We start from the raw sequence: 27,637 nt of genomic DNA, 5'->3' as shown, positions 1-27,637 counted from the left end.
TCTGCAGGGGGAAACTGAGGACATCCAGGCAAGGTAACCCCCCGCACCTTGCTGAGAAGGGCCCCGTACTCCCAGGCTCACGGTAGCGCAGAGCCTGAACAGACCCACCCTCCTCCCTTATGCTGTACCAAGGCTGTGTCCAGCCTCAGGCTACTCCTGCGTGTAAAACACAGAAGCATTTGGAAGATCAAGGTCACAATTTTAACTTCAATTTCAATGCTGAAACATCTGCTGCCTCCTGTAGCAGGAAATGAAGGGAAAAAAAAAAGTCATCACCAGTAAGGCATTTGCTCTGACTTGATTCTTGCATGGGATTTCTTTTCTCTGGGTTTATAAAATTACCTGTTGACAGATTCAATTTTACCATTAGAAAAAGCACTTTCAGACAAGAATTACTCTGCATCAGTACGATTCAACACACAGCTGCATGAGTGGCTGAGAAGGTTTCACCCATGCTGACAGCTATTTCCATACCATTATTGCTACCATACGACAAAAACAACACTTAAGGAGGCTCACAGGGCTCATCCTCCTCCTGCTTCCCAAGGAAGCCCCACTGGCTTATGTCTAGGCATCCTGCAAACATGCGAGCACAGCTCACAGAACACAGAGCCAGCTCCCAACCCATTGACTGAGGTACTGGGAGCAGCAGAGTCACAGCTGCTAGAGGTGCTGGATCCATCAGAACTGCTCAGCATCAACCCCCCTTCCAGGGCAGGCTTTGTAAGGCCATGCCAGGGACCTTCCTGCCACAGCTGCACTGGCAGCTGCCTCCAAGTGTGTTAATGTTAGGGCAGTTACAGTGCTGCCTCTGGCTACGCAACAGGCACATGTGGGCACTGATTTGCAAACAGGTTCTTGCAGGAGGGTGTGTGCTGGGGCAGGAATCTCCCATGGCTGAGAGGTGACACTCAGAGCAGAGGGACAGGCAACAACAGAAGCAGTGCAGGACAGTCTCTAAAGCAAGTCGTCTGCCACGGGGCCCGACCTCAAGCCTCAGCCCAGCAGTGCTGCCCAGCTCTCAGCTGAGCCCAACGCCTGCTCCCCACGGGGTACTGCTTGACTCATGCACCACAATTAGCACTTTCGGGTGCTTTTTCTGCTTAAAGTGCCTGAAATAATGAAGAGATGGCACTGCTGCCCACCAGCATGAGGTGAGGTGAGGTCTGATTCAAGGGACATTGTGGGGTCAGTCTGCTGGGACAGGGCTACCGGCTGCCCAAGGCAGAGGGACACCTTCAATCCCCAGGGAACTGGGGGACCAGTGGCTCATGTCACATACTCCAGTCACCACAGGGAACTAACCACATACCCGAGTAGCCTGAATATGCTTCTAGCTTAAACCAAAGCAAACTCCAGCAAGGTCAGAGCAAGCAAACAGTGAGAGACGCAGGGAGCTGTATCACTTCTCACTAAAAATGTCATTACAATCTAATAGAAAGAAATCCTTCCTTATCTCTCCCGCATCTCTTATCCTTCATGCTTAAGTAGTCACCATTAGCGTCTCAAACATTCAAGCCACGCAATGTTATCACAGATATAGTTTTTCTTTTTTGTTTTTTTTATAATAATTACAGATACTTTTGGATACAGAACTGCCTGAAGGCAAGGAGATGTTCGCACTCTCTTCTTTACATCTATTTTCTTTCTTCTGCTGCACCAAAAGCTTAAAGGAATAAGCAGCTCCCCTGGCAGTAAGCACATTAGAGCACCAATTCAGCTGATGAAATGGCGTTTCTCAAAGAATCAGCAGTCCAACACTTGCAGAGCATTGTGCACAGTTCTTCGTCCCAGCTCAGCAGCACCCACGAGTTTTTGCTGGCTGATGGTTTCCAAAGTGCTTTTAATGAAATAAGCTGTTGATCCCAGAAGTACATCAATGACAATTCAAAGCATAAATGGTCCTTGCTGTTGTGAACAATCCTGAAGACCTAACCCCGGACAGATCACAGAAACCAAACTGCTTTAAAGCACAAGGTGACCACATCTTTCCAGCATGCAGCTCCATCCTCTCTTGGGATGGTGCTGGGGGACTGTGACCTGCTGCTGTGTCTGTCCTGGAGACAGGTGGCTGCAACACTTCACCAGAACTCTGTCCTTCATTTCACACTTACTGCTGACCACCATCACTGGCTGCTTCACCTGCAGGGAAGATGGGCACAGGGCTCTGATGAGACAGTGGCTCCACTGATTATGACTACAAGAAAGGCGGTCCTTTCTGCAGAAAACTAGTAACACAACTTGGGAAATATGGCCATCTCTCCAACCTGCCACAGACAACACAAATGTGGAAGGCATGAAGATTTGCATCAACTTTCACAACCACAAGTACATACACACTAGTGCCTCCTTCATCCCCCCATTCCTTTTAATTCTTGCATCCCTTCTTGTGCCTTCTCAAGATATCATTCATGATAGGTTAGGTTGGATCTACACTGAGTAACTGGCCCAGATCTTAGCCCTGACCTCCTGCTCATCCACACAGAATAGCCTCTGACCCAAGCTTGGTGCAAGCTCAATTTTGGCTCAGAACCACTGACTGGAACAAGGCATTGAAAGCAAAGCCAGTGTGCAGCTGACAGTCCACCAGCACCTTCCCAAATGCCCCTAACAGCTTCCTCCACAGCTGACAGTGAAGGAATCCCAGTATCCACACAAAAATGCAATGTAAAGCCGTGGCAAGAAACAGGCCAGCAATGCTGGCTGCCTTGTGCACCCAATCCCTGCTGCAGCAAAGCCACCCGAGGAGGTCAGGCTGACCCATCAGCAGAAAGCCCAACCACCCTGGCTGCACAGCAGCCCGCCGGCTCCACACCTCCGTCCCGGTGCCTGCCCTGGGAAGGGACACAGCCATGTGCCAGATCCCCCCTCCACCAGACGGATCGGTTACACTATCGCACACACGCCAAAGGCAGCGGTTTCCATTTCAAGCCTTTTGATAATGAATGCTTCTGCCTACAGATAAGCAAACTTGTTAAACTATGCTACAAAACCCATCCTTTCAGGCATACAGAAGAGATGTGCTGGAGGGAAAGGTAGCCAGACAAGGATATCTCTGTTGCCTGATGAATGTAGGATGCCTCCACCAACCTTGAATTTAACCTTGCAAAAGCTGGAAATACCACCTTAACTACTACAGCGTTGCAGGCTTATTGAACTGTAGCACTGCATTAACAAACTTGCTGGTTTACATCACTTCACCCTCCTGCTGTAGGGCTTGAAGTCTGATCTCTGCTGTACTTTCCCAAAAGGTGCCTGTTTGAAAGCTTTTGCATATGTATTCCAGGACGTTCAGATCGATTAGAAATAGGAAAGAGAGGGGAGGAAAAAAATAACCAACTAATCCCCAGCTCTTTCCTCAGAATGTAAAAACATACAGAAATCAAATAGCCCTCAGGGGGTACCTGTCAACGCTGGTTGACTGGACTTGAATTAACCAGGGTATGTTGCATTTATTTGCATGGTATTTGTGAACAGAATAACCCCCTTTCAGCAGCTAAATATATATAGCGCTCTCTACACATACAAATAAAGAGAGAAAAAACTAGAGGCAGGCTGTTCCCATGTTCTGGGACGTGTTTTCACCTCTTGATGGCCCACAGTAAGTCAGGACAAAGCAACTCAGCTAATCCATACCCTGAAGCATGTGTTCAGGAAAACGTCACAGGCAGTCACACCAAATAACCCCTCTCAAATCCATCAGCCAGGCCAGGCTGCCCTCACTGCCAGACAGCCTTTGATCATGGTGGGGCTTTCTTTCCCTGTCAGCTGGCAAAGCAAGGCCCCTCTGGATACAGAAGTGATCATTTAAGTTGCAGCATCCAGTAATTTTCTTTTGCTCGTCTTACAGCTGGGACTTCAGGAGCGGAGGTTATGCAACATGCATACCAAGCCTTGTACATCAACACCAGTCAGTGAGCACGCTTGCGAGGAGAAGCTGGGTTTGGAAGCACGCTCAAGGCAGTGCAAGGAGTGGAGGGGTCAGGACACTGTTCTGAGCGACCTCAGGTCCCACCAGAGCTACCAGCCACCGCTGACAGCACTCCTGAGGAGCAGGCTAGGGAGGAAGGTGCACCATGCTCCCCATCAGCAAGGCGCCAAGAGCTGAAGGCACACTGGAGACTGACACAAGAGCTAAATCTGAAGTAGCCCAGAGAGCCATGGACCACCAGCAGAGCTGTGTGGGGATCCGGGGATTGAAACTTAAAACACAGTTGGCAGCTTCTGTTACAAGTGTGGTACATGGCCAGCGTGGCACCAGAAGGGGCTGGATGGGGACAGCAGAGCAACTGGTGTCACTGCGGACGTGCCACGGAGTAGTGCCCTCATGTTTCAGATCTTTGCACACTGATTTCTGCAAGTTTCAAGTATTTCCTGCAATTGTCACTGACTCTTCCCAGGATAATAGAAGGGCCTTCACTGCTCAGCCCTGGGGTCAATGCACGATTCTCCGCTACAAGAAGTGCAAGGGCTGTCTGACTCTGTGAAGCAGCACCAAGGACTAGAAGAACAAGATCAGATTCTGGAAGATCCAGGTAGAGTGCGAGGCTTTTCACCACCTTTACACCTGGGCAAAACGTCCTGAAGCCAGCAAGCCATGAGCTGGTACCACCACGACGACCTGGCATCCCACCCAAAGCTGGCAGATTTTCCCAGTGCTCTGCAATTGCAGCGCTGCTGCAAAGAGACATCACAGCAACGGCACCAGAGAAACATCTCAGAACAAGGGCAGCTGCTTCTGTGAGCCAAGGTTCAGCTAGAACGGTGCCACACAGCCTGGCTCAGTCAGAACAGTGCCACAGTGGGTGACTTGGAGCTGGGCCCCCCCCCTCACACCTTGGGAGTGAGCAGCCAAGCCCAGCACAGATGCTTGTTGAAGTTTAATGCAGCCTTCATTCAACTTGGCTTCATTCCCTTCCAAAGCAAGTTAAACTGTGGTAATTAAAGTTCTTTTAACTTGCAAAGTTCGGCTGGATTCATTTTCCTGTGCACCCCATGGGAACCAGCTCCGATGAGCTCGGGACAGGAGCAGCACGGAGGAGGGTGCTTTGCTCTGATGACTGGCCCAGGCAGCAGCTGTGCTGCCCCGAGACAGCCGGGGCACCCGCAATCCCATCCCCTCGGGACTGAGGGAAGGGGCTGTCTGGGGCCACGCGAGGCTCAGGCACGGGCCAGGGATGCGTGTGTACAGCTGCAGGCTTCGCAGCAACTCACGTCGATCCAGAGCAAGGACTAAAGTAACACCGTGCAGAGAAACTCTTCCTACCTACAGCTTCAAAGAGTCGCTGCTTGCTATATCAAGGAGTGGTAGGGGGTGGGGGACACCAGCAAACCAGCAGCAGCTGCTTTTCTCCTTAAAGTAAAAATAATGGGCCCTTCTCCCTTGTGGCCCACATGAGTATTCTATCAGCAAACTGCCTCATCCTGCATTAGGTATTTTTCCCCCCTCTGGCTGAGACGAGAGGCTCCAGCTTACAGATCCCTACACAGCCTTTCCAGGCAGAGCTGAGGACATTTTGGGCGTACAATCAAAGCGCTGAGGACAGCCAGAGCAATCTCAGGATAATAGGATGGAAATATGTCACAGCTTCAAGCAATTCTGTGCCTCTAGGAAGCAAGTGTCCTGCTCACTCATATGACAGTACGTTGATATCCCATGAATGCCGGTGAGGCAACACCATGTCCTGCTTGTATGGGACAAACAGGTTTCCTATCCATCAACACGGACAGAGCAAGCAGAGTCTGTCCCTCCAGCCTATGCCTCACTGCAAGGGCATCTGAGCACTGTTCCTCTGCATCTCCAAGTCTCCAGGTCTGTTTGGGCACAGGAAGCATGGGGGAGAAGAAACACTAAATCCCTGAGATCAGATATTGTAGCTTGAACATATCCTCTGCTGGCTTCACTTATAATAAGGCCTATTTCAAGGGAGTACAGGCTCACAGTGAGAGATGAGGACTGGGAATTAGATGTGCTGATATCCTTCCCTTTTTTTCAAAGGTGTGAGATCCAGGCCCTGCTGGAGTGGCCAGCACTGGCCAGACACCACCAGCTCCCCAGGTACCTTTATGAAAGCCATTCCCTTCCCTGCTCCTTTTTCACTTGCCAGGGATTTTTACACAGGCACTGCTCAGGCCCCTCCTGGCTCAGCCTGCCTCTCCCCACATGGAAAAGGAAAATAATCTGATTTATTTTATAGCATTTTTGGAAGAGAAAAATTGGTTTTGTTTTTTTACTTAGACAAAACCACTAAGAGACCCAAGAAAGCCTTATGAAAACATGAGGAAAGATCTGAAGCACAGGAAGGAGGGCAGTAGTGCACTCTGAGATCTAGACCCCCAAATCCATGAGCCCTCCTGAACATAACATCTATGTCAGCCTCTGAGTGACCGTGTGGGCAGCAGGCCTCCAGCCACCACAGCAGCCTGCTCAGGAGAAGCCTGAAAAGAAACTTCTGGTTTGACTGCTACTCCTGGCAGGACCCTCACTGCCAGGCAAGTCTGCATCTGGATAACACCTTGTCTCCAGCTCAGGTTCTACTTGTGTCAAATGGGAACAAAGCCAATCCATCCTGAACTACAGGAGTCGTCAGGGGAGACAGAGAAAACCTACAGACCGAGGGAGAAAACCAGGACCCAGTGTATCCTAAAAGGAGAGACAGGCTGTCCCAGTGGAGGCCAGAACCACATGAAGGAAAAATATGTGGGGAACAAAGGAGGTTGGCACCTACATGGGAACAGGTAACCGCAGACAGGCCCCCAGGGCTGTGCCTGACCCCCCTCTCTCACCTTTTTCTCATCTCCCTCTTGCAGGAGCTGGAGGTGGCTCCTCTTCTCGCCGTCCTTGCGGAGGGAGCTGTGCTGGTGGTGTGGCAGGCCCGTCGGTGGGGACACACTCCGGCCCTGCGGGTCCACCCAGGTGTAGATGTGGTTGGTGACATAGCCCCCGGGGATGCGGCCCACCGAATGTACAGACAGGTTCAGCTTCTTGCAGCCTTTCAGCACCTGGAAGACAAGCCAAGGCGAGGAGGGAGTTAATGCCTATGGAGGGGGAAGGACAATCTGTCTTAGGACTCTAGGGTGACATGACTTTGCTCTTCCTTGAAGTTGAATTATCTCAAGCAACTCTGCAAGCACGGACTGAATGATTGAGCCACATAAAAAGCTAGTGAAAAAGCTGGGTTTTGTCTATTCTCTCCTCAACTGCAACAATGTTAAGGCAAAGCTGCTGCTGCTGATAGAGAAAATACTCTCACCATCAGCCAGAGAAAGAGCAGAGTGAAGCAGAGAATGGGAGGCAAGGTGGGTAGTGACATGTAAGGAGGAATCCCAGTATGGGCTGAACCCGTATTGGGATTTCAGGCGTCGGAATGGGCTGCCCAGGGCAGGGGGGGAGTCCCCATCCCCGGAGGCATTGAAGAGTCGGGCTGACCCAGTGCTGAGGGATCTGGTGGAGTTGGGAACGGTCAGGGTGAGGCTCATGGTGGGACTGGAGGATCTTCAAGGGCTTTTGCAACCGAGATGATTCTGTGATTCTGTAAACCCATGACTGAGCCTTTTCTGCAGCTTTGGAGAAGAGTCAGAGCAGGACAGGATCAGTGCCGGAGAAGAGCAGCACTGCTGGTCCTCAGAGCTCTGCCCCAAACTCTGACATTGGAAAATCTGATGCCTTGAGGGACATTGACAATGATCCCAGAAATTCAGCCTCTGTTGCCATTTCATTACCAGCTGCCTTCCCCAGCACAAGCAGTCAATTAATGAGTACAGTAATCACTAAATATATCCATATATTTAAAACAGCATACACAGAGACAACCTTGGGACCCACGTAAATTGATCTGCAGTTGCTCCTCTGCTCCTCCAGCTTCCACTGTGAGAAGGTGACACAGGCTTTACAGTAAACTTAAATTAACATATAGGAGTTCTCCCTGGGGACAGCTGTTAAGTGCTGATCCCTTCTGAGGCCTCAGGAACATCAACACTCTGGACCTGCTCTCAAAGTTGGTGCTTTGGGTTTTTTTTCCATATATATGTCCTTTTGATGAGCTGCTCCTGCAAGGTCTCCTTTCCCCACTGAGCAGAGAAGCTGCGGAGCAAAGCTCGTGACCAGGAAGCACTAACACCAGCAGCTCTTTAGTAAAGAGTAATATTCTCAGGACTACTGGGCTGGCTGGATCCCAGCTCTGACCTGGCAACACTCCTGTCCCTCCCTGCCAGAGCTAGAAAGAATCCAGCTAACCAATTCCCAGTTCAGCATCTCCATCACATAGAGCAATTTGGCTGCAAACTTGTCACACGTTCCCAAGGTCATCACGTGCCTGGAGAGCTTAAACAAGGATTGCGACACCCAACAGCCCCATCAGAACAACCGCAGAGCACGTCAACATCCTGTGCTGCTCACTAACTCCAGCCCATCCCCTTAGCTCCGCCAGTCCCTCACACACACCGCCCGCCACCATCTCTTCTCTCCCTGCGAGCACACGGAGCCCGGTCCGGCTGGCAGGCAGGCAGAGGTGCTCACCACACTCCACTCTTGCTGGCATTAACCCCAAGACTCACTGGGATGATGGAGCTATGTCTGAGCCCACTGTCCACCCCAGAGTACCGCTCTCAAACAGGCACCACAGTGTAGGGGCCCATCCATGCTTCAGGGCACAGTTCAGCTTCCCAACCCAGAGCCCTTTCACAAGAGGACAGGCTCAGCATGATCTGAACTCCACGGCAATGAGCTGGGGGTGACAGGGAGGCTTCTCACCTTCCCTAGAGCTACCAGTGCAGAGTGATGCCCATGAGATGGGGTACAGCCCCCCACAAAAACATTCCCTGTTCATCCAAACTAGAGCCATCTCTACAAAAACCTCTTTTAAGCCTGTAACATTGTTTACTTTGGTACCAAGACAGCAAACAGCACTGACAGTCTCATCATCAAAGTCCCATCGTTGAAGGAGGCTGCAACTCCTCATCAAGCACAGGCAAGTGATGAGGATAATCAGTGCTGTCCAACTATACAGGGTTACAGTCCTCCCTTTGCCACAGAAATGCCATGTGGTCCTAACTGATGCTTGCACTCCCACCCTTCTTTCCCCTCTAAATGAAAAAGCAGGGTCTCCATTTGCACTGATCCTGGGCATTCCTCACCTGTGTATGCTTATACAGTGCTTCAAAGCCAGGTGCTGAACATCACTGTAATTTAAGGAATGAGCAAAGAAAAAACTCAAAGCTGAGGCCGGGTCAGGAGCACACACAGGGCCCTCCACGAGCTGCTCTCCCCACATTCACTGCTGCTCCATTCCTATGCAAGTCTCTTTGGGACTGATGCAGGGATCCTCTCTCCTCCCTTCCTCATCCTGGCAGGGGAGGGGGGACCAAAGATAACCCTCTGGGGTTTCTACCCCACAGGAGACACACCAGGAGTGGGAGAAGCGATGATACATGGGCAGGGCCCCTGGTTCCACGCCGGACACCTGGGAGCATTCACAGCCTGCCCTGAGCACAGGGCAGTGGTGGTTGCTGAAGGCTGGCAGCAGGCAGAGTGCTGGCTGCTAGTGTCCTGCCTCGGCTAAATGTCATCCCCTGAAAGACCAGGAACAGCAGCAGAGCTGCTCTCTGGAAGCACAATAAAGTTTCCAGGGATGAAAGGCCAGAGATTTACAAGGGACTCATTATGTCTCCCTGCAGTTCCCTTGACAAGGCCACCAGGAGATGGGAAGTCAGTCAACAGGGAGATGTTTTATGCATGAAGGTGACAGCAGAGCCAGGAGGTGAGGAGGGAGCAGCCGTCTGGCTGGAGGGAGCAGGCTGGGCCTGGCAGCATCAGATCTAGAGGAGACGAGAGGAGGGAGCAAACGGAAGCTGGTGGTGCCCACCGGGATGTTGCTGGTGTCAGTCTCTCCCAGCAAAAGGCAGAGCTGCAGCAGGCAGGCTGGTGACACTCTGTGTAGTCCTTTATACATCTGCTGAGGCCTCTTATGTTCCGAGTGAAGAAGTTGCCTACCCAGCACAGTGTTTCTCCTCCAACACATCCCCACTGCTAATGCCTATTGAAAAGGTAGTGCAGGACTGTAAGGGTACCCCCCCAGTAGCCTTCCCTATGCTTAGGAGCCCTTCAGGACACAGCTCTGCTGGCCTACTAGCCATCCACGCTGGCAGGTGACCTGCATCTTTTGGAGACCTTTTGGGTGACCACAGGTGGGGGAGGACAGTGACACCCACAAAGGACTTACCATGGTGAGGAAGAGTGGGACATCCATGCAGCTTAATGAGGGTAAGCCACCGATAGCAACCCCAGCAGCTGGGCAGCCCAGTCACCTGCCCTTGTGCTAGGTGATAAACACACTCAAAGGGACAGTGCTTGCCTCAAGAAACACAGGTGAGAAAGAGCATGCAGAAAGGGGAGAGGCAAGGCAGGAGACGCCTTGTCCAAGCTGAACCCACAACCCCCTGAGAAAGTAGGTGAGAGCCCCTCTCTCGGCATGGTGTCACATCTGCTGGGTGACACAGCCCCTGCATGTGACTGTCTCCACACCTCCCACTCCAACTCTGACCTGCTTTCCAGCGCTGCCTCCTCCAAGCCAGGCTACACCTCAGCTCCCACCCTGCCCGCAGCAGACAGCCCCTGCCATCACAGGCAGCTTCTGTACAGCTGCCATCCTCACTGGTTCAACTCACTCTTCCTCAGCTTTATAACCCACGACACAAGTAAACCCTTCACCCAACTAGAAGCTGGTAGAACAGCTACAGGCCGTTGGCCACCCCCAAACCACACAGAGCTTGGATGTACATACTGGCAGGCAGATGTGTGTACTGTACACAGATGTGTAACAACACTGCAGGCACTTCCAGTAAAAAGCAGGAGCTGTTTAACAGGACACAGCAACACTATGGGACCATTTAAGAGAAGATGGTCTCCCACACTCCTGATTCAGCATGGCCTTCAAGCATGTGCTTAAATGAGCAAACATTTAAGCTTCTGCCTAGATCATGCCTAAGTACAGATGTGAAATTCAGTCAGTGAAGCCCATTTGTAAACTGAATCTATTTGTAATCTATTTATAAGAATAGAGTTTTGACTTGGGAATTTGCATCAATTTGAATAGATTCTTAATTTTTATTAATTTTAGGATAAGCCTAGGTTTGTGTCAGCTCAGAGGGTAAATCCTTCTGCAACCACAAGCACAAACAGCCTGAGGAATCCCTGCTTTTAACCTCCACTCAAAGCATGTCTGCTCCAGTAAACCAAGTACAGCTCCTGTCTGAGGAAGAGGCCTAGCACAAGAGCTGGGGGTTGAGAAGCGCAAAGCTTGCTCAGCACCACTGCGTCCTCCCTCTGGCCACCACAGTCTTGCCAAAAATCACAGGATGGTCAGCACAAACCACTTCATCAACCAGGTGACCACTAACGTCAGTTTTGTTCAAACATTTGAGCTTCCAGGAAGCTTTTTGTCATTAGGCAGTCACCAGGTATTTAAACTAAAGCTGTCACGGCTATGACAGGAGATGAGAAGAGAATCAGTGTTATCCCTCAGATAACAGCACCGCACGTGCTCCACAATGAAGCACAGCAGGCATGGGAACAAGATCTGGCACAGACCTATAAAACCTTTGCACATCCACATACTGAACTAGACTTTAACAAAGCACTTGGCATGCAGAGCTGCAAAGTGATGAGGCATCCGGTGAGCCAAATGAGAGAAGCTTCCATCGTATGTCCAGAGACAGAAATCACTATCAGCTGCTTTGGTGAGCTCCAAGTGAGCAGAGCTACTATCCATTTCCCAGCACAGGAAGAAACACTGCACTTCCCCCTCGGTTCCTTCTGGCTTTACTGAGGCTGTTGCATCTGTTCATCTCCTGGTTTGTAAAAGTGCCCCTCCTGGTATCTGGGGAGAAGTCGCCTGCTACCCTTGGGGAAAAGAGAGGAAGAACGATGGTCCCATTGGTATAGAAGAAACATCTGGAAGAGGACCTGCTGGGTGAATGCTGTTCCCTGGGAACGGGGCAGTGGTCTTCTGTCAACGTGCTGGGCCAGCAGCCCCTGGAAAAGGACTGTCTGCATTGCACAGTCTGCGACTCACCTGTTCCACCCAATATACAAAATCAGCCCCACACTGATCTGTGGGGCTCGCAGAAGCCTGCAAGCCAGCCAGTGCCATCCCCAGCACAGCTGCCACGACAGCAGAGCCAACAGCCTCCACTGGCCTTTCCTATTTACCATCCCTGAGCTTTGACAGGGTGGGGCCTTTAGAGAGTGAGCCAAAAAACCTCCAGCCGTTACAGATCCTGCCACTAACTCCTGTCATAGTAAGTAGCTTCCCATTTTTCAGTGCCTCAGTTTCCCTGTACTGAGGCTGACAAATCACCCACTTTTGGAAAGAATCCTGAGGCAACCCCAACAGCCAGTCCCCTCCAAGATGGTTCACCTGGATTTTCCACCCAGGCACAGAAGACAGACCCAGGAAAGCTTTCTCACAAAGCTTGTGGCATACGAGACAGGTGCCCTCAGCTGCTCCTCCACTGCTCCACCCCACTTCATTCCTTCAGTTCTGCTAATACACATTTCCATCAAGGCTCTCCACAGCTTTCAGCTTCCTCCTTTTTCTGGAGGAAACAAGGTTGATTTGACATCCCAGAGAAGTTCACAGGTAATTTTCTCATCCACTGAGCATGATTATCCAACACCTTTGGAAAGTTAGCAGCACATGATAATGATCCTCTCCTGCCAGATGTTCTTCAGGTCATTATGAAGCGCTTTGGGAGAAGCCTCTCTCTGAAGGATGCTCCTGCCCCAACACTGACTCCTATGAGGAATCCAAGTGACCACCAGAGTGGAGCATTTGCCATATATTTCTTAACACCATCTTGGTCCTGGCAACTTTTATTGCTACAGCAGTGGGATACAGAGTAGATTTAATGGGGCCATTTATGCCTCCCACTAAGGTAATGAGGTGCTGCCTACTGCTGCACTACCACTGGGCCAGGATCTTACCCAAGGCAAGGCTAGGCCTGGGTAAGCCAGAGTGCTTCATACAGCACCACTGCTCTCCAATTCAGTATGCAGCTGTAGCTGGTGCTAGAATACCCAAGGAAACAACTTCAGAATGAGAATGGAGGTGGAAGTCTTGCCTCTAATAAAAGAAAGTGCTTTCGGTGTAGAGGTGCTGCAAAAATGGAAATCATTAATAGCCATCCAAGGAGGGAAGAGCAAAGGCTAATGGACTGAGCTGGAGAGGCAACGGGTGTCTCTGCAAGACCGAGGACACACAGGTGCTCGGGACGATGGGAACTGCATTACAAACAGGCGACTCAGCAGCTCAGCAGGATGGAAGGTTTTCAAGCCAAGGATGCGGCACCAAAGCTGTTCACCACAGGGAGAGGAGGTGGCCAACAACAGGGCATCAGAGAGCACAACAGCAGCCGCTGCTGCTCACCGGAGCCAGCTCCACTCATCTTAGTCCTGCTCGGTAGGAGCTTTGTTCTCCAGGGATGGGGTGTGGAGAGGAGTCCTGGCATCCCCTGTGAGCAGCCAGCAGCTCAGGAAGACTTCGTGCTGAGGGACAGGGTCCAGATACAGCCTCTGGCTGGAGCTCGGCACTGCCATGGGCTTCACTTCCCTCACCCAGGTGGTACTGGGTGCTAAACCAGCTGGGAGCCCCAGGCCATGGGCGTAGCCAGTCCTGAATGGGCAGATCCAGACCAGTATCCAAGGGCAGATCCAGCCCTAAGACTCCTGATCTCTACCTAGCTGTCTCAGCAAGCAGAAATATCCTCTCCTCTGTTTCATTTTAATTTAATTTCTCAGTGTATTGTGTTTGCACGGCAAGATTTTAGTAGGGGGAGGGGGGGGAGGCTACAGGGGAGGTTTCTGTGAGAAGCTGCTAGAAGCTTTGTCTGGGTCTGACAGAGCCAATGCCAACTGGCTCCAAGATAGGGCCACCACTGGCCAAGGCTGAGCCTATCAGTGATGGTGGTGGCACCTCTGAGATAACATATTTAAGAAGGGGAAAAAGTTACTGCACAGCAGCAAGTGCAGCAGGAGAGAAGAGTGAGACTGTGAGAGAGAAACAACCCTGCAGACACGGAGGTCAGTGAAGCAGGAGGGGCAGGAGGTGCTCCAGGCACCAGAGCAGAGGTTCCCCTGCAGCCCGTGGAGCAGCCCCTGGTGAGGCAGCTGTGCCCGGCACCCAGGGAGCTCCACCGGGGAGCAGAGACCCACCTGCAGCCCAGGGAGCCCCCCATGCTGGAACAGGGGGACGCCCAAAGAAGGCTGTGACCCTGTGGGAAGCCCATGCTGAGCAGGCTCCTGGCAGGGCCTGTGGCCCCATGGAGAGAGGAGCCCAGGCTGGAGCAGGTTCTTGGCAGGACTGGTGACCCCAGGGGGGATCCATGCTGGAGCAGTTCATGGAGAGCTGCAGCCCATGGGAAGGGCTCACAATGGAGTTCGTGGAGGACTGTCTCCTGTGGGAGGGAGCCCACGCTGGAGCAGGGGAAGAGTGTGAAGAGTCCTCCCCCTGAGGAGGAAGCAGCAGCAAAAAACAACGTGTGATGAACTGACCACAACCCCCATTCCCCATCCCCCTGTGCCACTGAGAGTGGAAAGGTACAGACACCAGGAGTGAAGTTGAGCCCAGGAAGAAGAGAGGGATGGGAAGGAAGGTGGTTTTAAGATTTGGGTTTATTTCTCATTATCTTACTCTGATTTGATGGGTAATAAATTAAACTAATTTCCCCAAGTGGAGTCTGTTTTGCCCATGATGGTAATTGGTGAGTGATCTCCCTGTCCTTATTTCAACCCACGAGCCTTTTGTTATATTTTCTCTGCCCTGCCCAGCCGAGGAGGAGAGTGATAGAGCTGCTTTGGTGGGCACCTGCCGTCCAGCCAGGGTCAACCCACCACACTCAGAGCTACTGAGAAGGGGCTAACTGACAATCTGGGGACCAGAGATGCTAATTACTGACAGATCAGGGACTACACAGGCAGCTTCTTCAATACATCTTTCCCTGTCACCACACAGGGCACTTTGGCCATCAGGGACCGTATCTATGGCAGAGGGCAGAAGCCATTTTCCAGCTGTTCTCCCTGAACATCAGGCAATCAGCTGTAATGATTTTTCAGCCCTATGACATTGGCTTCTCCCATACTGTGCATCCACCCTGGTCTCCTGGAATGTGTTTGCAGAGGCTTCCAACACCCACCTGAGCATGGGATTTTGGACAGCTGCATTGGCCCCTCGGTGGAAAGGGTGTTTATGGCAGGTTTCCACCATTGTACCCTCCTTCCTTGTAGCCCTTCAGATGCTGGTGCCTGTGCCCAGCAGCCTAGCTACCGCTCAGACATTTAGCACTTTGCCTTTCTCTACTCCCAGTGACGTGCCACGGTGCCAGCAAGCTGGCACAAGTCCACTGACCTCGATTTTGCTGTCAGCCCTATTTATAAAGCAACAACAGAAGCGAGAAGGCCAGCACCTGCCCACACGAACAATACACTTCCCATGAAGCAGGTCACCCCAGCTCCTTGGGACAAAAGGAAAAGCTTTTCAGGCCAGAGTTTTCACCTAACATAAAAAGCATGGGGCCCATGGAGAGAAGGGATAGGCTCTGGATGGGAATACTACAAGGGAGAACTTCCTCAGACATGCAAGTTGTCTTGTGTCCAATGACTGCAGAGGTACCACCACAAAAGCAATGGCATAACTCATCCTGCAAGCTCTTTGGGAAAGCATGTTATTTGACGGGCATACTGAACCTAATCCATTTGCAGTGGACCATTAAATAAAATAATTCCACCTCCTTAATCCCCTCTGCAGAATCAGACAGTGCAGACTGCATCTCCATTTCCTTTCTCAAGCCATTTCAGGGACTTGCTACATGTTGCTCAGTGCTGCTGTGTTTTGCTCCAGACTCGGATAAAATTTGACTGTCCCCCACCTATAATGCTTTTGAAGACTGTGGTATGAAAGGTTTAACACTGGCACCTCAGCGTGCAAGCACACCTGCTAGAAGACAAGCTTAAGGAAATAATTTAGTTGAATCTGGGGATCAGCGCCAAAACATTTAGCAGAGAAACAGTAACCAATTGCCTAGAAATGTTATTAGAAGCAGCAAGTGCCAGAAAGAAGGGCAAATTGATTCCAGAAGGCCACTGATCCCCTGACAACACTCTAATTATCTATCAAGTCCTTTGAGAGTGAAGTAGATTGCTTAAAATAGTCAAAAAAAGGAAACACACATCTCATGTAGCCGGTTATTTCCTCTTGAAAAAAAGAACAAAACCCAAAACAACACACAATGCAGCATGTGCTTTCCTGAAATCAAGACTGGCAGCTGCCACCCCTCCTGAAACCCACCAGTGCCAGGCCACTTCTACCCAGCACATCTTGCGCTACTGAAGGCTTTTCTCTCCTGCCTTCAGAAAACTCTCATTCTTTCCACTTCGAGGGCGCTGAAAGGTTGAAGGCTGTGTAAAAGCATCTTCCAGGCCTTCAAATATTCCCCCAGTAGGAACACAGATGTCAAAAATCAATGGCAATTAATCACCAGTATTCTGGCAGCCTGAATAAAATATGTGTCTCGTACGGATACAACCCACTCACTTACCTTCACCGCTAATGAAATGAGCAATCTATTCCAATTCATTCCGTTAGTGGGTAGATCACAGTTTGATACAAGAAGCATTAACTATGAGCCATCCTCCCCCTTGCTACAGACGCAAGCTGCTTTCTTCCGGCAGTAATAGACTCGCCAGAGCTGTTTGGCTTCTTGGGCCGCTCAGATAATGGACATCCAAGCACTCGCTCCATTTGCAAGCTGTAAAGGTCAGTGCGGGAGGTTATCAATCATTGAAGCACCACGCAATTTTGTGCTAAGTCCCAAAAAAGTAAGGCAAAGACTTGAAAAAAAGCTGCAAAAGGAGAAAGAAATGCAGAGATACCACAGGAGGGAGGCAGAGGGAGCTTTTACAGCACGCTCCAGCACCATGGAGGGAATAATTTGCAGAAGTTTGTCTAATCGCTATTTCCTGCGCTATCCCGGGGTGTTCCTGCTGGACCCAGGTGGACTCAGGTAGTTTTAAGCTAGTGGGCTCAGCTAGACTGAGCAAAACCATCTCAGTGCCAGCGGGAATGATGAGGCACCCCGTGTCTCTATGGCAGGGAGGGGGCTGCAGGGGCAGGACTGCGAGACCTTTTACAGGGAGATTGACTGAGCCGTATCAGCTGAAAGGTTCCTCTGCCAGTGGAAAGGACAGAGCAGGAGACAGCAGGCAGAGACACTACCTGCCTACCCCCAAAGGCTTGCTCCAAGGATCCTCTGCAGGCAAGGCAAATACGAGACTATTACAGCTCCCACTACACCCCTCGGTTAAGGTCCAGTTTGCTGGGTGCTGTACAAATGCATAGGGAGAGATTGTTCCCTGCCCAGACTGTGGTCTGTAGCTATAAATAAAAGGCTTTGGATCAAGTGTATGCCCTCCCCATCTTGCCTGTCAAAGCTCAGGGAACTGTTTCTGTGCAGAGGAACCAGGAGGCTCGTCTGCACTGACGTATGCAAACAGCTCGTCCCTGCGTGGGGAGGACGCGCGGCTGGGGCAGGCAGGAGCGAAGAAAACTGGTACAAGAACGAGGTGACACAGAGGCAGGTGGAGAGAGAAACAGATAGAAGGAGGGATAAAGGGAAGCGGAGGCACTCCAGATGGAGTGCTGAGTGAGAGGAACCAGGGAGAAAATAAGTGGGTAAGACAGCACAGGGGATGGAGGGTGCGAAATGGCCTCCCTGTCAGGGAGACAAATGAGAACTTCAGGAGGCACAGTCCAACCTCTCCCCATCATCCACTCTCCCAAGGCAAAGGTGACAGCAGTTTGGCTTTCAAGTAGTGGCACTTATGCAAATAAATGCAAATTGATGCATAATTATGGTGATTGCACACATTTAGCCCCAAGGCATCAGGAAGCCCATGTCCCTTTCACCTGGAAAGGTCAAATGAAATCTTAGCTCCAAGGCCTTCTCCCTAACCCCTCTGAGGGCTGCCACGCCCCATCCCTGCTCCAAGACAACAGCTCTGTCACCTGCCACCCCCTCAAAGCTGGGCACTGCCCAGTGTATCCCTCAGGCAAGTCCAGCACAATTTTAAGAACAGCAGAAAACTCCAAAAAGCTTTATTCTAATGCAAGCCTGGAAAGCTGTTTGGGTGCTTTCTGGGGTGGGGGTTGCATGAAGGAAATCCAGATCAAAGCACTCCCCCCTGCTTCCTGTTGTCTTCTCTTTCTGCTCCACACCAAACTGCTGAAAAGTATCATGAGAACCACTAACAAGCCTATATTGTCTAGATATGGTTAGTTAATCAGTGGAAAAGCTAACTTGGAAAGAATCGAGGGGGGAATGAACAAGACACTACTATAAGCACCAAGGATACCCACTGAGTGCCTGCACAAAGCAGAAGCCCCTCCAGCCTTCCCTGCCAGCACACCCCACCCCGAGAGGCTCAGATGCAGGTTCTGAGCCCAGCAACAAGAAGCTGGCAGGAACAGAGCTCCTCCGGGCTGCCCAGGTCTCTGCTTCACCTGTCTTTACCAAGCACTTGGTGGTACGTGACAGGAGAATTCACAGAGCATCCAGTCAAAGGAAACAAAGCCAAATCATTTTAGCAGATGCATTGTCAGTTTAGGCGAGGGGATTTAGAGCCAAATAATTCTCCGAGCAGACGTGGCATTGAGCAAGGTGTCAGGAAAAATCCATCGTCTTCCCTGAGGACAGAGAAACTGAGTAAAAGATATTTTAACTCACCAGTTACGCTGCACACTAACGCTTTTGTTTTCTTCTAATGGACACTGGAAGGAAAGAAGCTTTTATCCTTCAGGTTATCTTATAAATTTCTCCACTGTGGCAAAACTGTTTATTTACAAGGAGCCCACTAAACATTAATGTTCCAGGAACTCAAGGATGCCCTTAACAATACAAACCCTGATGAACAAGCCTATACTGATGCCAAGTACCATCATCTTTGCATTATGAGGAGAGGAGAGATTAAGGATCTCATTCTAATCTTTTGCATCAGTATAATGTCATTTGATTTCATTAGGGCTGATTGTGATTTGCTGGTGTAATGAAGGGAAACAGATGACTAAGTAACTTGCCCACTGAGGGAAATCAGTGACAGAGCAGAGAATATAACCTACTCCTAACTCCAGTGCAACAGCTAAACCAACATTCCCCCAGATGCTCTCTGTATGTGCAAGTTCACCCTACTCCCAAGTTACGTGTGATATTAATTTGATCAGCTCAGATTAGCTCACAGCGACAGTGCAGCATCACCTCTCCGCCCCGCCGTCAGGCCCTCAGGACCAGCAGAGGTCCAGCGCTCGAGGCTGCTCCACCGCACGTCATCAGATCTGCCTGTGAAACCAAGAGCATCACTTGCCAGATCTATCGCTGTCACTGCCATGAGTCCTTCCCTTTAAGGAGCACTAAAACGAATTTAAAATGCAGATGCCTCCAAGTTCAAGAGTGACCTTTTCCCCTCCCCCTTTTTCCTAGAGGGAGATCCTGGTGACTTTACACTTTCCACCCTCTCCCTCTGAGCTCAGCTGGCTACAGGGGATAAAATGGAAACTCTTTGCAGGACAGAAAAGCAGAGCAGAAGCCTATGGCATTGCACAGCACCTGTGTTTTAAGCTCTAGGTGCTTTTTTGTGTGCAGTTCTTGGTGTTTTTTGTTTCTAAGCAAACCCAGAGACCAAAGAATAGGTTACCACTCTTTACTATTGAGGTAGATGCTAGTCACATCCTTCTTTTCCATGCTCCAGCTACCTGAGATCCCTTGGGAAGGGGAGAGGTTTCTCACCACTGGATCAGTCAGTGACTTCTAAAAATACAAAGACAGAGAAAAGCAAGCAGGCACTTAAAGGAACAAGCCTGATACCTTTACAGAATCAGGGGATCAAGGTATTGCTTTCACTCTTCGTTCATCCCAACCATGACTGTGTGTGACGGCCCACAACCACACACAAGTGTTAAAAACCAGCCAAAGAAACCAAGCTGCATTCATTCCTATTAGCTGTTACGATGTCTGTGCAGTACAGTGGTGATTACTGACTACAGCACATAAGCAGTCTCAGATAATGATAACCAATTAATTGGGCATCACAAGAAACAATGAAATGAGATCTGCTTTCTTGTAAGATGCCTGGAAAGTAAAATTGCTCTAAATGTGCTTCCAAGGCTCAGGGCAGCATGTCTCTTCCATCATTTCTCAGCAGTCTTTTAGCAATACCACAGCACCCCGAGCACAAACAGCTGAAGCCCTTTCTACCTCGTATGAAGTATTACAGTCTCTGGAGAGATCACCTTGTTTGCCACCATGAAAGTCCAAATGAATAGAACAGAACATAAAAAGAATTTTAATCTCCTTTAATTATTTTTAAATGCCCACTTGACACTATCAGAGCAGGAGCCAGAGAGGCTGGTTGGGATGGAGTGACAACCTCTGCCTGAGGAGAGAGCAGCAGCGGCTGGGGGTGCGATTCCCCCCCATGGCAGGGCTGCAGCAGGGAGCGACCCGCAGCCGGAGGGAGAGCTGCAGGCTGGCAGAGCACAGTGCTGCCTTCCCAGACCGCTGCCTCATGCCCAACAGCCCTGCCCCATCACAAGCCTTCCCCTGGCCCCAGCACAACCCACAGCTTCTCTCCAGAGCCACTCTGAAGAATCCAAGACAGTGGACTTGAACTACTCTTGTTTCTTCCGAATAAACGCAATGTGAGTTCACTGACTTTGGCAAAGCTGCTACAGATTTACACCAAGACTAAAGAATCACGCTCCCTAAGACCAAAGCATACAAATTAGTCTACTTCTGGCCATTTTGATCAAGCTCATCCAGATTTACCCAGCTGTCAGCATGACTAGAAAGACACAGCAGGGCAAATGGTGAAATCAGTGCAGCTCTTCTGAGGCTGGTGTAGCTCATTAAGCCAAATCCTCAGTCAGGAATGATCTGTCAGTCACAATACTTTACACTTTCTCTCATTCCCTTCCTCCCTAAATGATTTAAAGGGCATAAAAAACCTACTGCAAAGCAACAGAAGTAAGGGAGTTTAAGCTTAACGCAAGCCCCGGAGTAGAGAGGAAATGCCTCTCTGTACAACATTTTGATGGTCTAAAAAGCATCTCAACTTTTAACTGCTCTGGACGAAATATTACAGCTTATCCATAGAAACTTTCAGCACGACTGCTACAGTATCAACCGTGTACTATACAGCAAGGCTGATGACAGCCAAGCCAGCTCTAAAAATATGACAGACAATACAAACTTCTTCACTTACACCATAATTCAGAGTAGGGTGATCTTTTGATAAAGTGCACTCTTGAATGCTGGAATGATAGAGCTATAATTGTAATGGAGTCATTTAATTTTGATTTGGATGAAACAGCGAGCATGAAGCAGACAAGGCATAAAACTTCGCTACTCAAATAAAGGTTAAGAAGCTGGTCATTAAGTGAATTGATTTGGAGTGCTTAGGTAACCTTGTCATTTAAGTCAGAATTCTGCTTTTTATCTAATTTACACTAAAATATCTACAAACCCCAGTGCACGGGTCACAGGCCACCAGTCACTTTTCAGCTAGGATGGCTCATTACTTGCTGTTTTTTGCCCAGCATTGTGGCAGTTCTCATTCAGTGCCGTGATTCTTCTTTTGGTACAGCGTGGCTCTGAGCAATGCCTGAAAATACACAGCAGAAGACACAAATTGCTCCTACTGCACAGTCAACGTCTCTCTCCTAGAGAGGCATGTGGGAAACAGCTGGGGTACACCTGCATGGCCAGACATGCATGAGAAGGCGGCAACTGAGCCATCACGACTTGTAAAATGAATAACCACTGTGTGAATGCTCTCACAAGACTGCACAAACAAGTTAAGGCTACGTATTTATTCAGTGCTTCGTCTGAACGGCTGCCTCACTGCCCATAATCACAGCTGGGCATCTCCGAGCACCCTGACAGACAGAAAGTTGATTTCTGGTTCAATAAGAGAGTTTGTCATGCAGACCCCGGAGAGCGTGATGTGCCTGGGAGCAGGACAGGCCAGCAGTGGAAGAGCCTTCCTGATCTCTGCAATCGTCTTGTGCCCCCAAGAACAAGCTTTAACAACAAACATCTCTCATAACAACACATTCTGAATATTAAGAATAACAACGCTGTCCTAGACAGACAGTTTCTTGCTGCAGGACAGTCAAGATGGAAGCGCAGCACAGAAATGTGCTTATTCTCAGACAGATGGAGAGACAGACCATCACTCCACGGGCAGAAACGGGAGCTGTGCTTTAAGCAGACAGCTCCTGACGGAGAGAGTTCACCACATTTACTCCTCCAAAGCTGGCATACAGTGTTTGGGAGATGGAGCCACACAGCTGTGGTTCTGTATTAAGAAAGCCTCTCCCTGCTCACCTTTTCCCCTCTCTATTTGATCCCAAGTACAGCGTACACATAAATTCCAGGACCAAACCCAGCTGTGGTACAAGGCTGTTAATCCAACACTTCTCTCTCCATTGATCCACTACAGAGCAGACCAACAGACATCAGTGAGGTTTGCTCTGCTCGAGGAGACGGCCGCAGCCAGACACCTTTGCCGAGCTGTTAACACGTCAGGACTGAGCCCGAGTTCCCAGGTTTCAAGGGAAAGCAGAGAACACGGGGTCAAGCCACCCTGTACATCACCACACCTTGTCCCTGCTGCTCTGACACCCTGGATGATGTCCAAAACATTAGACGGAGGTATTTATAGCTTAGCCCCAGGGAAATCCTCCCAAGACTGCCCTTTAGCATCGCTGAATGCAATCTACTCTTCATTCCCCCCCCCCACCCCCCCCCCCAAATGCAGCAGGCAAGGACAAATTAGCACTTGCTTCGTTTTAAAATCTCCAAAGGAACTATTACAGCTGTACTGTAAATCACTCTGCGACTCTTCCAAGGAAAGTGTTTCTACCAGCACTACATGGGTCATAAGCCCTTCCCAGATGTAACACCAGTGCAGGAGCTCTAGAAGATGCCAGCACAACTGGGTCTGTGATGAAACTGTTGTTTAAAGAAGTTCGACTCATGAACAGATAATTTCTAAGCTTCTCTTTCCTATGAGGATCACATTAACACAGCTCTTGTCACAGAGCAACCCCCTGGCAAACTGTATTCTACAGGAATTATTTCTGTGCAGGAAGCACTCAGTTTCACTCAATATTAATAGTGTCTAAAAGACATCATGTACATTATATTAGAGAACAAACAGAAAGCGATGTGAATTACACAGCAGAGTGAATTGAATTAGAGATTAAGTCATTCAACAGACCATAGCATTCCTGACACCTGGCTTCCACCCATCCCAACGCCATATTCAAAATACTTTTTCTTTTTCAATCTTCAGAGTGCAAAATTGCAGATTAACTTCCAAAAGCTTACACCATTGTCCTATTATTAAGAGTAAAAAAAATAAATAAAACAGTTCCTACAAATCTTTTCTCTGGTCTCAAAATGGCCAGGGACACATTTTCCATTTCCAGCCTGTAAGACATACCCTTGCCAGGGGTACAGATTTAAAGATGGGGCAGGGAACGTGGAGGTTGGCTGTGAAGACGCTGTTTAAAGCTGTGCAAGATGAATGCACTGTCAGAGGAACACACCACACGAAGCAGGCTGCGAACAGAAGCACTTCAGCTTATTATGGAATAATTAAAGCACAAACAGCTGCAAGACAGCCTTGTCACCCCAGATCCCAGCTCTCCACGCGCTGCCTACAAATAATTGCTGCCCTAAAAGTTGCTTCTCCAGCGCAGTGGGTTTGTGCCTGGCACTCCTGCGCCACAGGAACGCTCCGAGCTGAGCCCACTGGCCACAAGATGATCTGGGTGAATGGTCTGGGGCGCTCAAACACGGAGCTTGCCTCAAAACACTGAGCTTCAGGTGAAAATCCCGCAGTTTATGGTGCTCCCCCCTCCCCAGCCTTATATGAAAGCTGATATCGATTGCACCGCTGCTGTTCCGTACTACAACAGGGCTGCGGGGCGGAGGGGAACGTGCTGTGCTGCGGGAGGGGCCGGGGGCACCTCAGTTGTGCGAGAGCCGGGAGGGATCCGGGCTCTGCTCCTGCTTTGGGCGCTGTGCAGTCCTGGGGGGGTGGGGGGTGTGGTGGTGGTGTTCTGCTTCTCCGTGCCTCAGTTTCTCCACCTTTAGGAGGAGAAAACACGGTCTAGCGGCTAGAGCGCGTGCCTTAAAACCCGGCTCAAGCACATTTCCAACTTCCACAAGCCTCCCGGGCTGAACGGACGGCACCCGCAGCGCCGCTACCTTACAGAGTCCTTGGATATAAAAGTATCGCTCGGCCCCGAGGGGACGAACCTGCCGCACCAAGAGCCGTCGCCGTCGCCGCCGCCCGGCGGAGCCCCGGCAGCTCCCCGCCGCCCGCGCTGTCAGCCCCCGGCGCTATTTCCACCCTCAACTTCCCGGCGCCGCTTCCCGCACCGCCGGCGGGACGCGCCCGCTCTGCCCGGCACGGGGCGATCCCGGAGCCGCTCCGCCACCGGGCTTCCAACCGCCGCGTCCCGGAGAGCGCGGCCGGGGGGCACCCGGGGAGGCGGGCTCCCGTTCCACCGGCTGGAGCGGGACGGAGCAGCGGCCAGAGCCGGAGGAGGCGAGGCTGGACGGGGCGCACAGCGACAACACCCGGGGAAGGGGGGAGCGCGGCGGGGGCGCCGGGACAGGCACTGCCGCCGGCACCGGAGCGGCACAGCGGGACGGGGCGTGCCGCGGGGACGGAGCGGAGCCCGGCACGGGGCGCAGAGCGTCCGGAGCCGGCTTACCTTGACAGCCTCGGCGTGCGTCACCCTGTCCAAGGACTTGCCGTTGACACCCAGGATCTGGTCGCCGACGCGCAGCCCCTCCCGCTCGGCCAGCGAGCCCGGCTCTACCAGGGACACGTAGATCCCGACGCCGTGCTCGGCCCCGCCGCGGATGCTGAAGCCCAGGCCCTCGTGGGCCTTGCTCCGCCGCAGGGTCACCTGCCGCAGCTCGCCGGGGACCACCGGCGGCGGGGCGGGGGCCGGCGGGGGGCGGCCGGGCGGCAGCAGGTAGGGCCCCTCGGCCGTGTACTGGTCGAAGAGGAGCTGGTCGGAGCGCGGCAGGACGAGGCGGAGCAGCGGCAGGAGCTGCCGGCGGCGGGGCCCGTCGAGGAGGGCGCGGAGGGAGCGCACCAGGTCGCAGACGTTGCGGCGGCCGTGGTAGGCGTTGAGGCAGAGGATGAAGCGCTCCCGTTCCGCCTCGCTCAGCAGCGCCGTCAGCGCCTGGTGCAGCCGCCGCACGTTGGCCGACAGCGGCCGCGGCGCCGGCCCCGCCGCCGAGCCCAGGGAGCCCGAGGAGGAGGAGGAGGAGTGCACCGACACGCCGTCCAGCTCCGCGCTCATCGCGACGGGACCGGCACCGGCACCGGCACCTGCCCGCGCGCTGCCCGGCGCCTCGCGGCGGCTCCCCAGGAAGTGACGTGCCCGCCGTTGCCGGGAGACGGGTTATACAGAGCGGCCCCGCCGGCGGGACCGCGCCCCCCCACACCCCCCTCGCCCCGCCCCAGCGCCCCGCCCCCGCGGGACCCGCAATTAGCGCGGCCGCTCATTACCGCGCCTCGCCGCCGGGGGCAGCGGCTGGACGGGGCGGTGTCAGCCCCGCCCCCGGCACCGCCCGGGCTGAGGCCTGCGCGCAGCTCATCGCAGGGGTGAGCCGGGCCCGGGCCGGGACCCGCGGCGCTGGAGGACGGACGGATGGGCAGCGGCGACGTGAGGCCCCTCCGCGCTCCCTCCCCCCGCAGAGCGGGGCAGTTCGCTTTCCCCGGGGCCGTCTGTCCCGCTGGAGCCCCCCGCAGCCCCCCGGGGTCCTGCCGCCCCGGAAGGACGCGGTGGCGAGCAGGGGACTCGGCTTAGAGCCCGGAACAGCCCGCCCGGGGCACACGGCACCTGCGGCTTGGCCTGTGCCACTGGCTGGCTGTTGCCCAGTGTGCCAGGCGGCAGACTGTTGATAAGTTGTAGTACTAGTAATTATACCTGGTAAGTTGTAGTACTGGTAGTTGTACTTGGTAAGTTGTAGTACGGGCAATTCATCCGCCCAGCCATGATTCAGTAGAGAACTTCAGCACCGGCTTCATTTTAACCACAAATCAATGGGATTTAGGTACGTGAATTACTGACGGGGTGCTGAAACAATTTCTGATGTCGGGCTTGGAGTCAAAGCCAAACTCCCTGCGATTATCCCCTTTCGTTTAGCAATCGGAGCCGCCCCAGGGAAGCCCTTCCCAGGAGGGATCCTGGTGATGGAGAAGCTGGCAGGGCTGCGGGCAGCCGCCTGGAGCGGTGGGATTGGGGGCAGCACAGGATTGCCTGGGATGCTGCCACACGCCCAGCCACCCTCCCTTCTGCTTCCAAAGCTCTAACTTGGTCTTCGGCTCCAGAGGTGAAGCATCAGGATTAGAAGTCAGTGCAGAAATCCAGGGACTCCTTTTCTGGTTGCTGGATGAATTATTTCTTACTACATGAGGTTTTAGCTTCTTTTACATCTCTGGAGCACTGAGCAAAGACCATTTTCCATCTCAGTCACTCAAAATCTTTCTGTCTTTGCTGAAGTGCCTTCTATCCGCTGCAGCAGAGGAGGATTAAACCTAATTTATCAGATCCATCTTGATAGCGATAGAATTCATTTTGTTCGTGTATATGATGGAAGAGCTTTAACAGCTGCATTACAAGTAGTTTTATGTATTAAAGCTTTGTTGGAGCATTCAATGCCTTGCTTAAAACAAAACTAAACAAAGTAGAATGCTAATTGAAATTCGGCTTCTAACTGTGGGTGATAAATAAGCAGATGGAGCAGTCAACATTACTGGAAAAAAGGGACAATCTAGGACAGAAAAGTGAGTAAAAACAAAAACACACCTACATTAGCCAAACACGAGAAAGGCAAACAAGGTACTGCATGCCTTTGAATTGCACTCAAAGACTATTTTAGTGCTTAGTACCCCACTCAGACTCCTCTATTTAAAGTACTACTATTCCTGCAAGCGCAGTATCTGAGCATCTCCAACTTGTTTTTATCCTACAAGAAGACACCAAGTGTGTTAACACAAGCCGAGGCAGAAAGAGCTGCTCCTGCGCAGCGCTAGCTCCAGACTGGAGCTGCACATCTGCCTCAGCAGAGCACAGCAGCGCCCGAGCCACAGCCACCACGGCTGTTCTGCCACCAAGGCTGCCCAGCGGTGGCTGTATCCCTGATATTCTGACCACTCTGCGGGAAACTATCACAAGGCCTATTTCCCGAGCCTAAGACAAAGATCAATCCAATGCTACCTGACAGAAATGTGCACAACATCCACACAAGTAGCTGCATTTAGAAATAATTCTGTTTTCTTGCTGCTACTATAGCCCTGCCAGGGAAGGCTGTTCAACCCTGGGTTGCCCCATCCAGCTGCTACTTGCCATGGGATAACTCTGATATGTCTGGATGTGATGCCTCTTCCAGTTTCTGCTCACAGAACACATACAAAGTTTTAATCCCCTGACGGTTTACAGATTGAGATTGTTCACACATTGTGCAAGTTGGATCTTTATCATATACTGTCCAGCCAGGGACC

The 27,637-nt window shown here is 51.5% G+C and overlaps 1 protein-coding gene across 3 annotated transcripts in view; it reads right to left on the bottom strand.

Moving 5' to 3' along the window:
• WHRN (whirlin) overlaps positions 1-25,492 on the bottom strand; it is a 56,974-nt gene extending 31,482 nt beyond the window's left edge. For all 3 annotated transcript variants that reach the window (XM_074923505.1, XM_074923504.1, XM_074923506.1), the window contains exons 1-2: positions 24,831-25,492; positions 6,787-7,002 (exon numbers count right to left, since the gene is read on the bottom strand). In XM_074923505.1, coding sequence (XP_074779606.1) covers positions 6,787-7,002; positions 24,831-25,430 — 816 coding nt within the window. In that variant the 5' untranslated portion in view covers positions 25,431-25,492. The remainder of the gene's footprint in view (positions 1-6,786; positions 7,003-24,830) is intronic.
• Positions 25,493-27,637: the final 2,145 nt, after the last annotated feature.

The sequence above is a fragment of the Athene noctua genome, chromosome 20 (genome assembly GCF_965140245.1).
Source record: "Athene noctua chromosome 20, bAthNoc1.hap1.1, whole genome shotgun sequence".
NCBI classification, from domain to species: domain Eukaryota; kingdom Metazoa; phylum Chordata; class Aves; order Strigiformes; family Strigidae; genus Athene; species Athene noctua.
The sequence above is the reverse complement of the archived record's forward strand: the minus strand, read 5'-3'. Positions and strand labels throughout refer to the sequence as shown.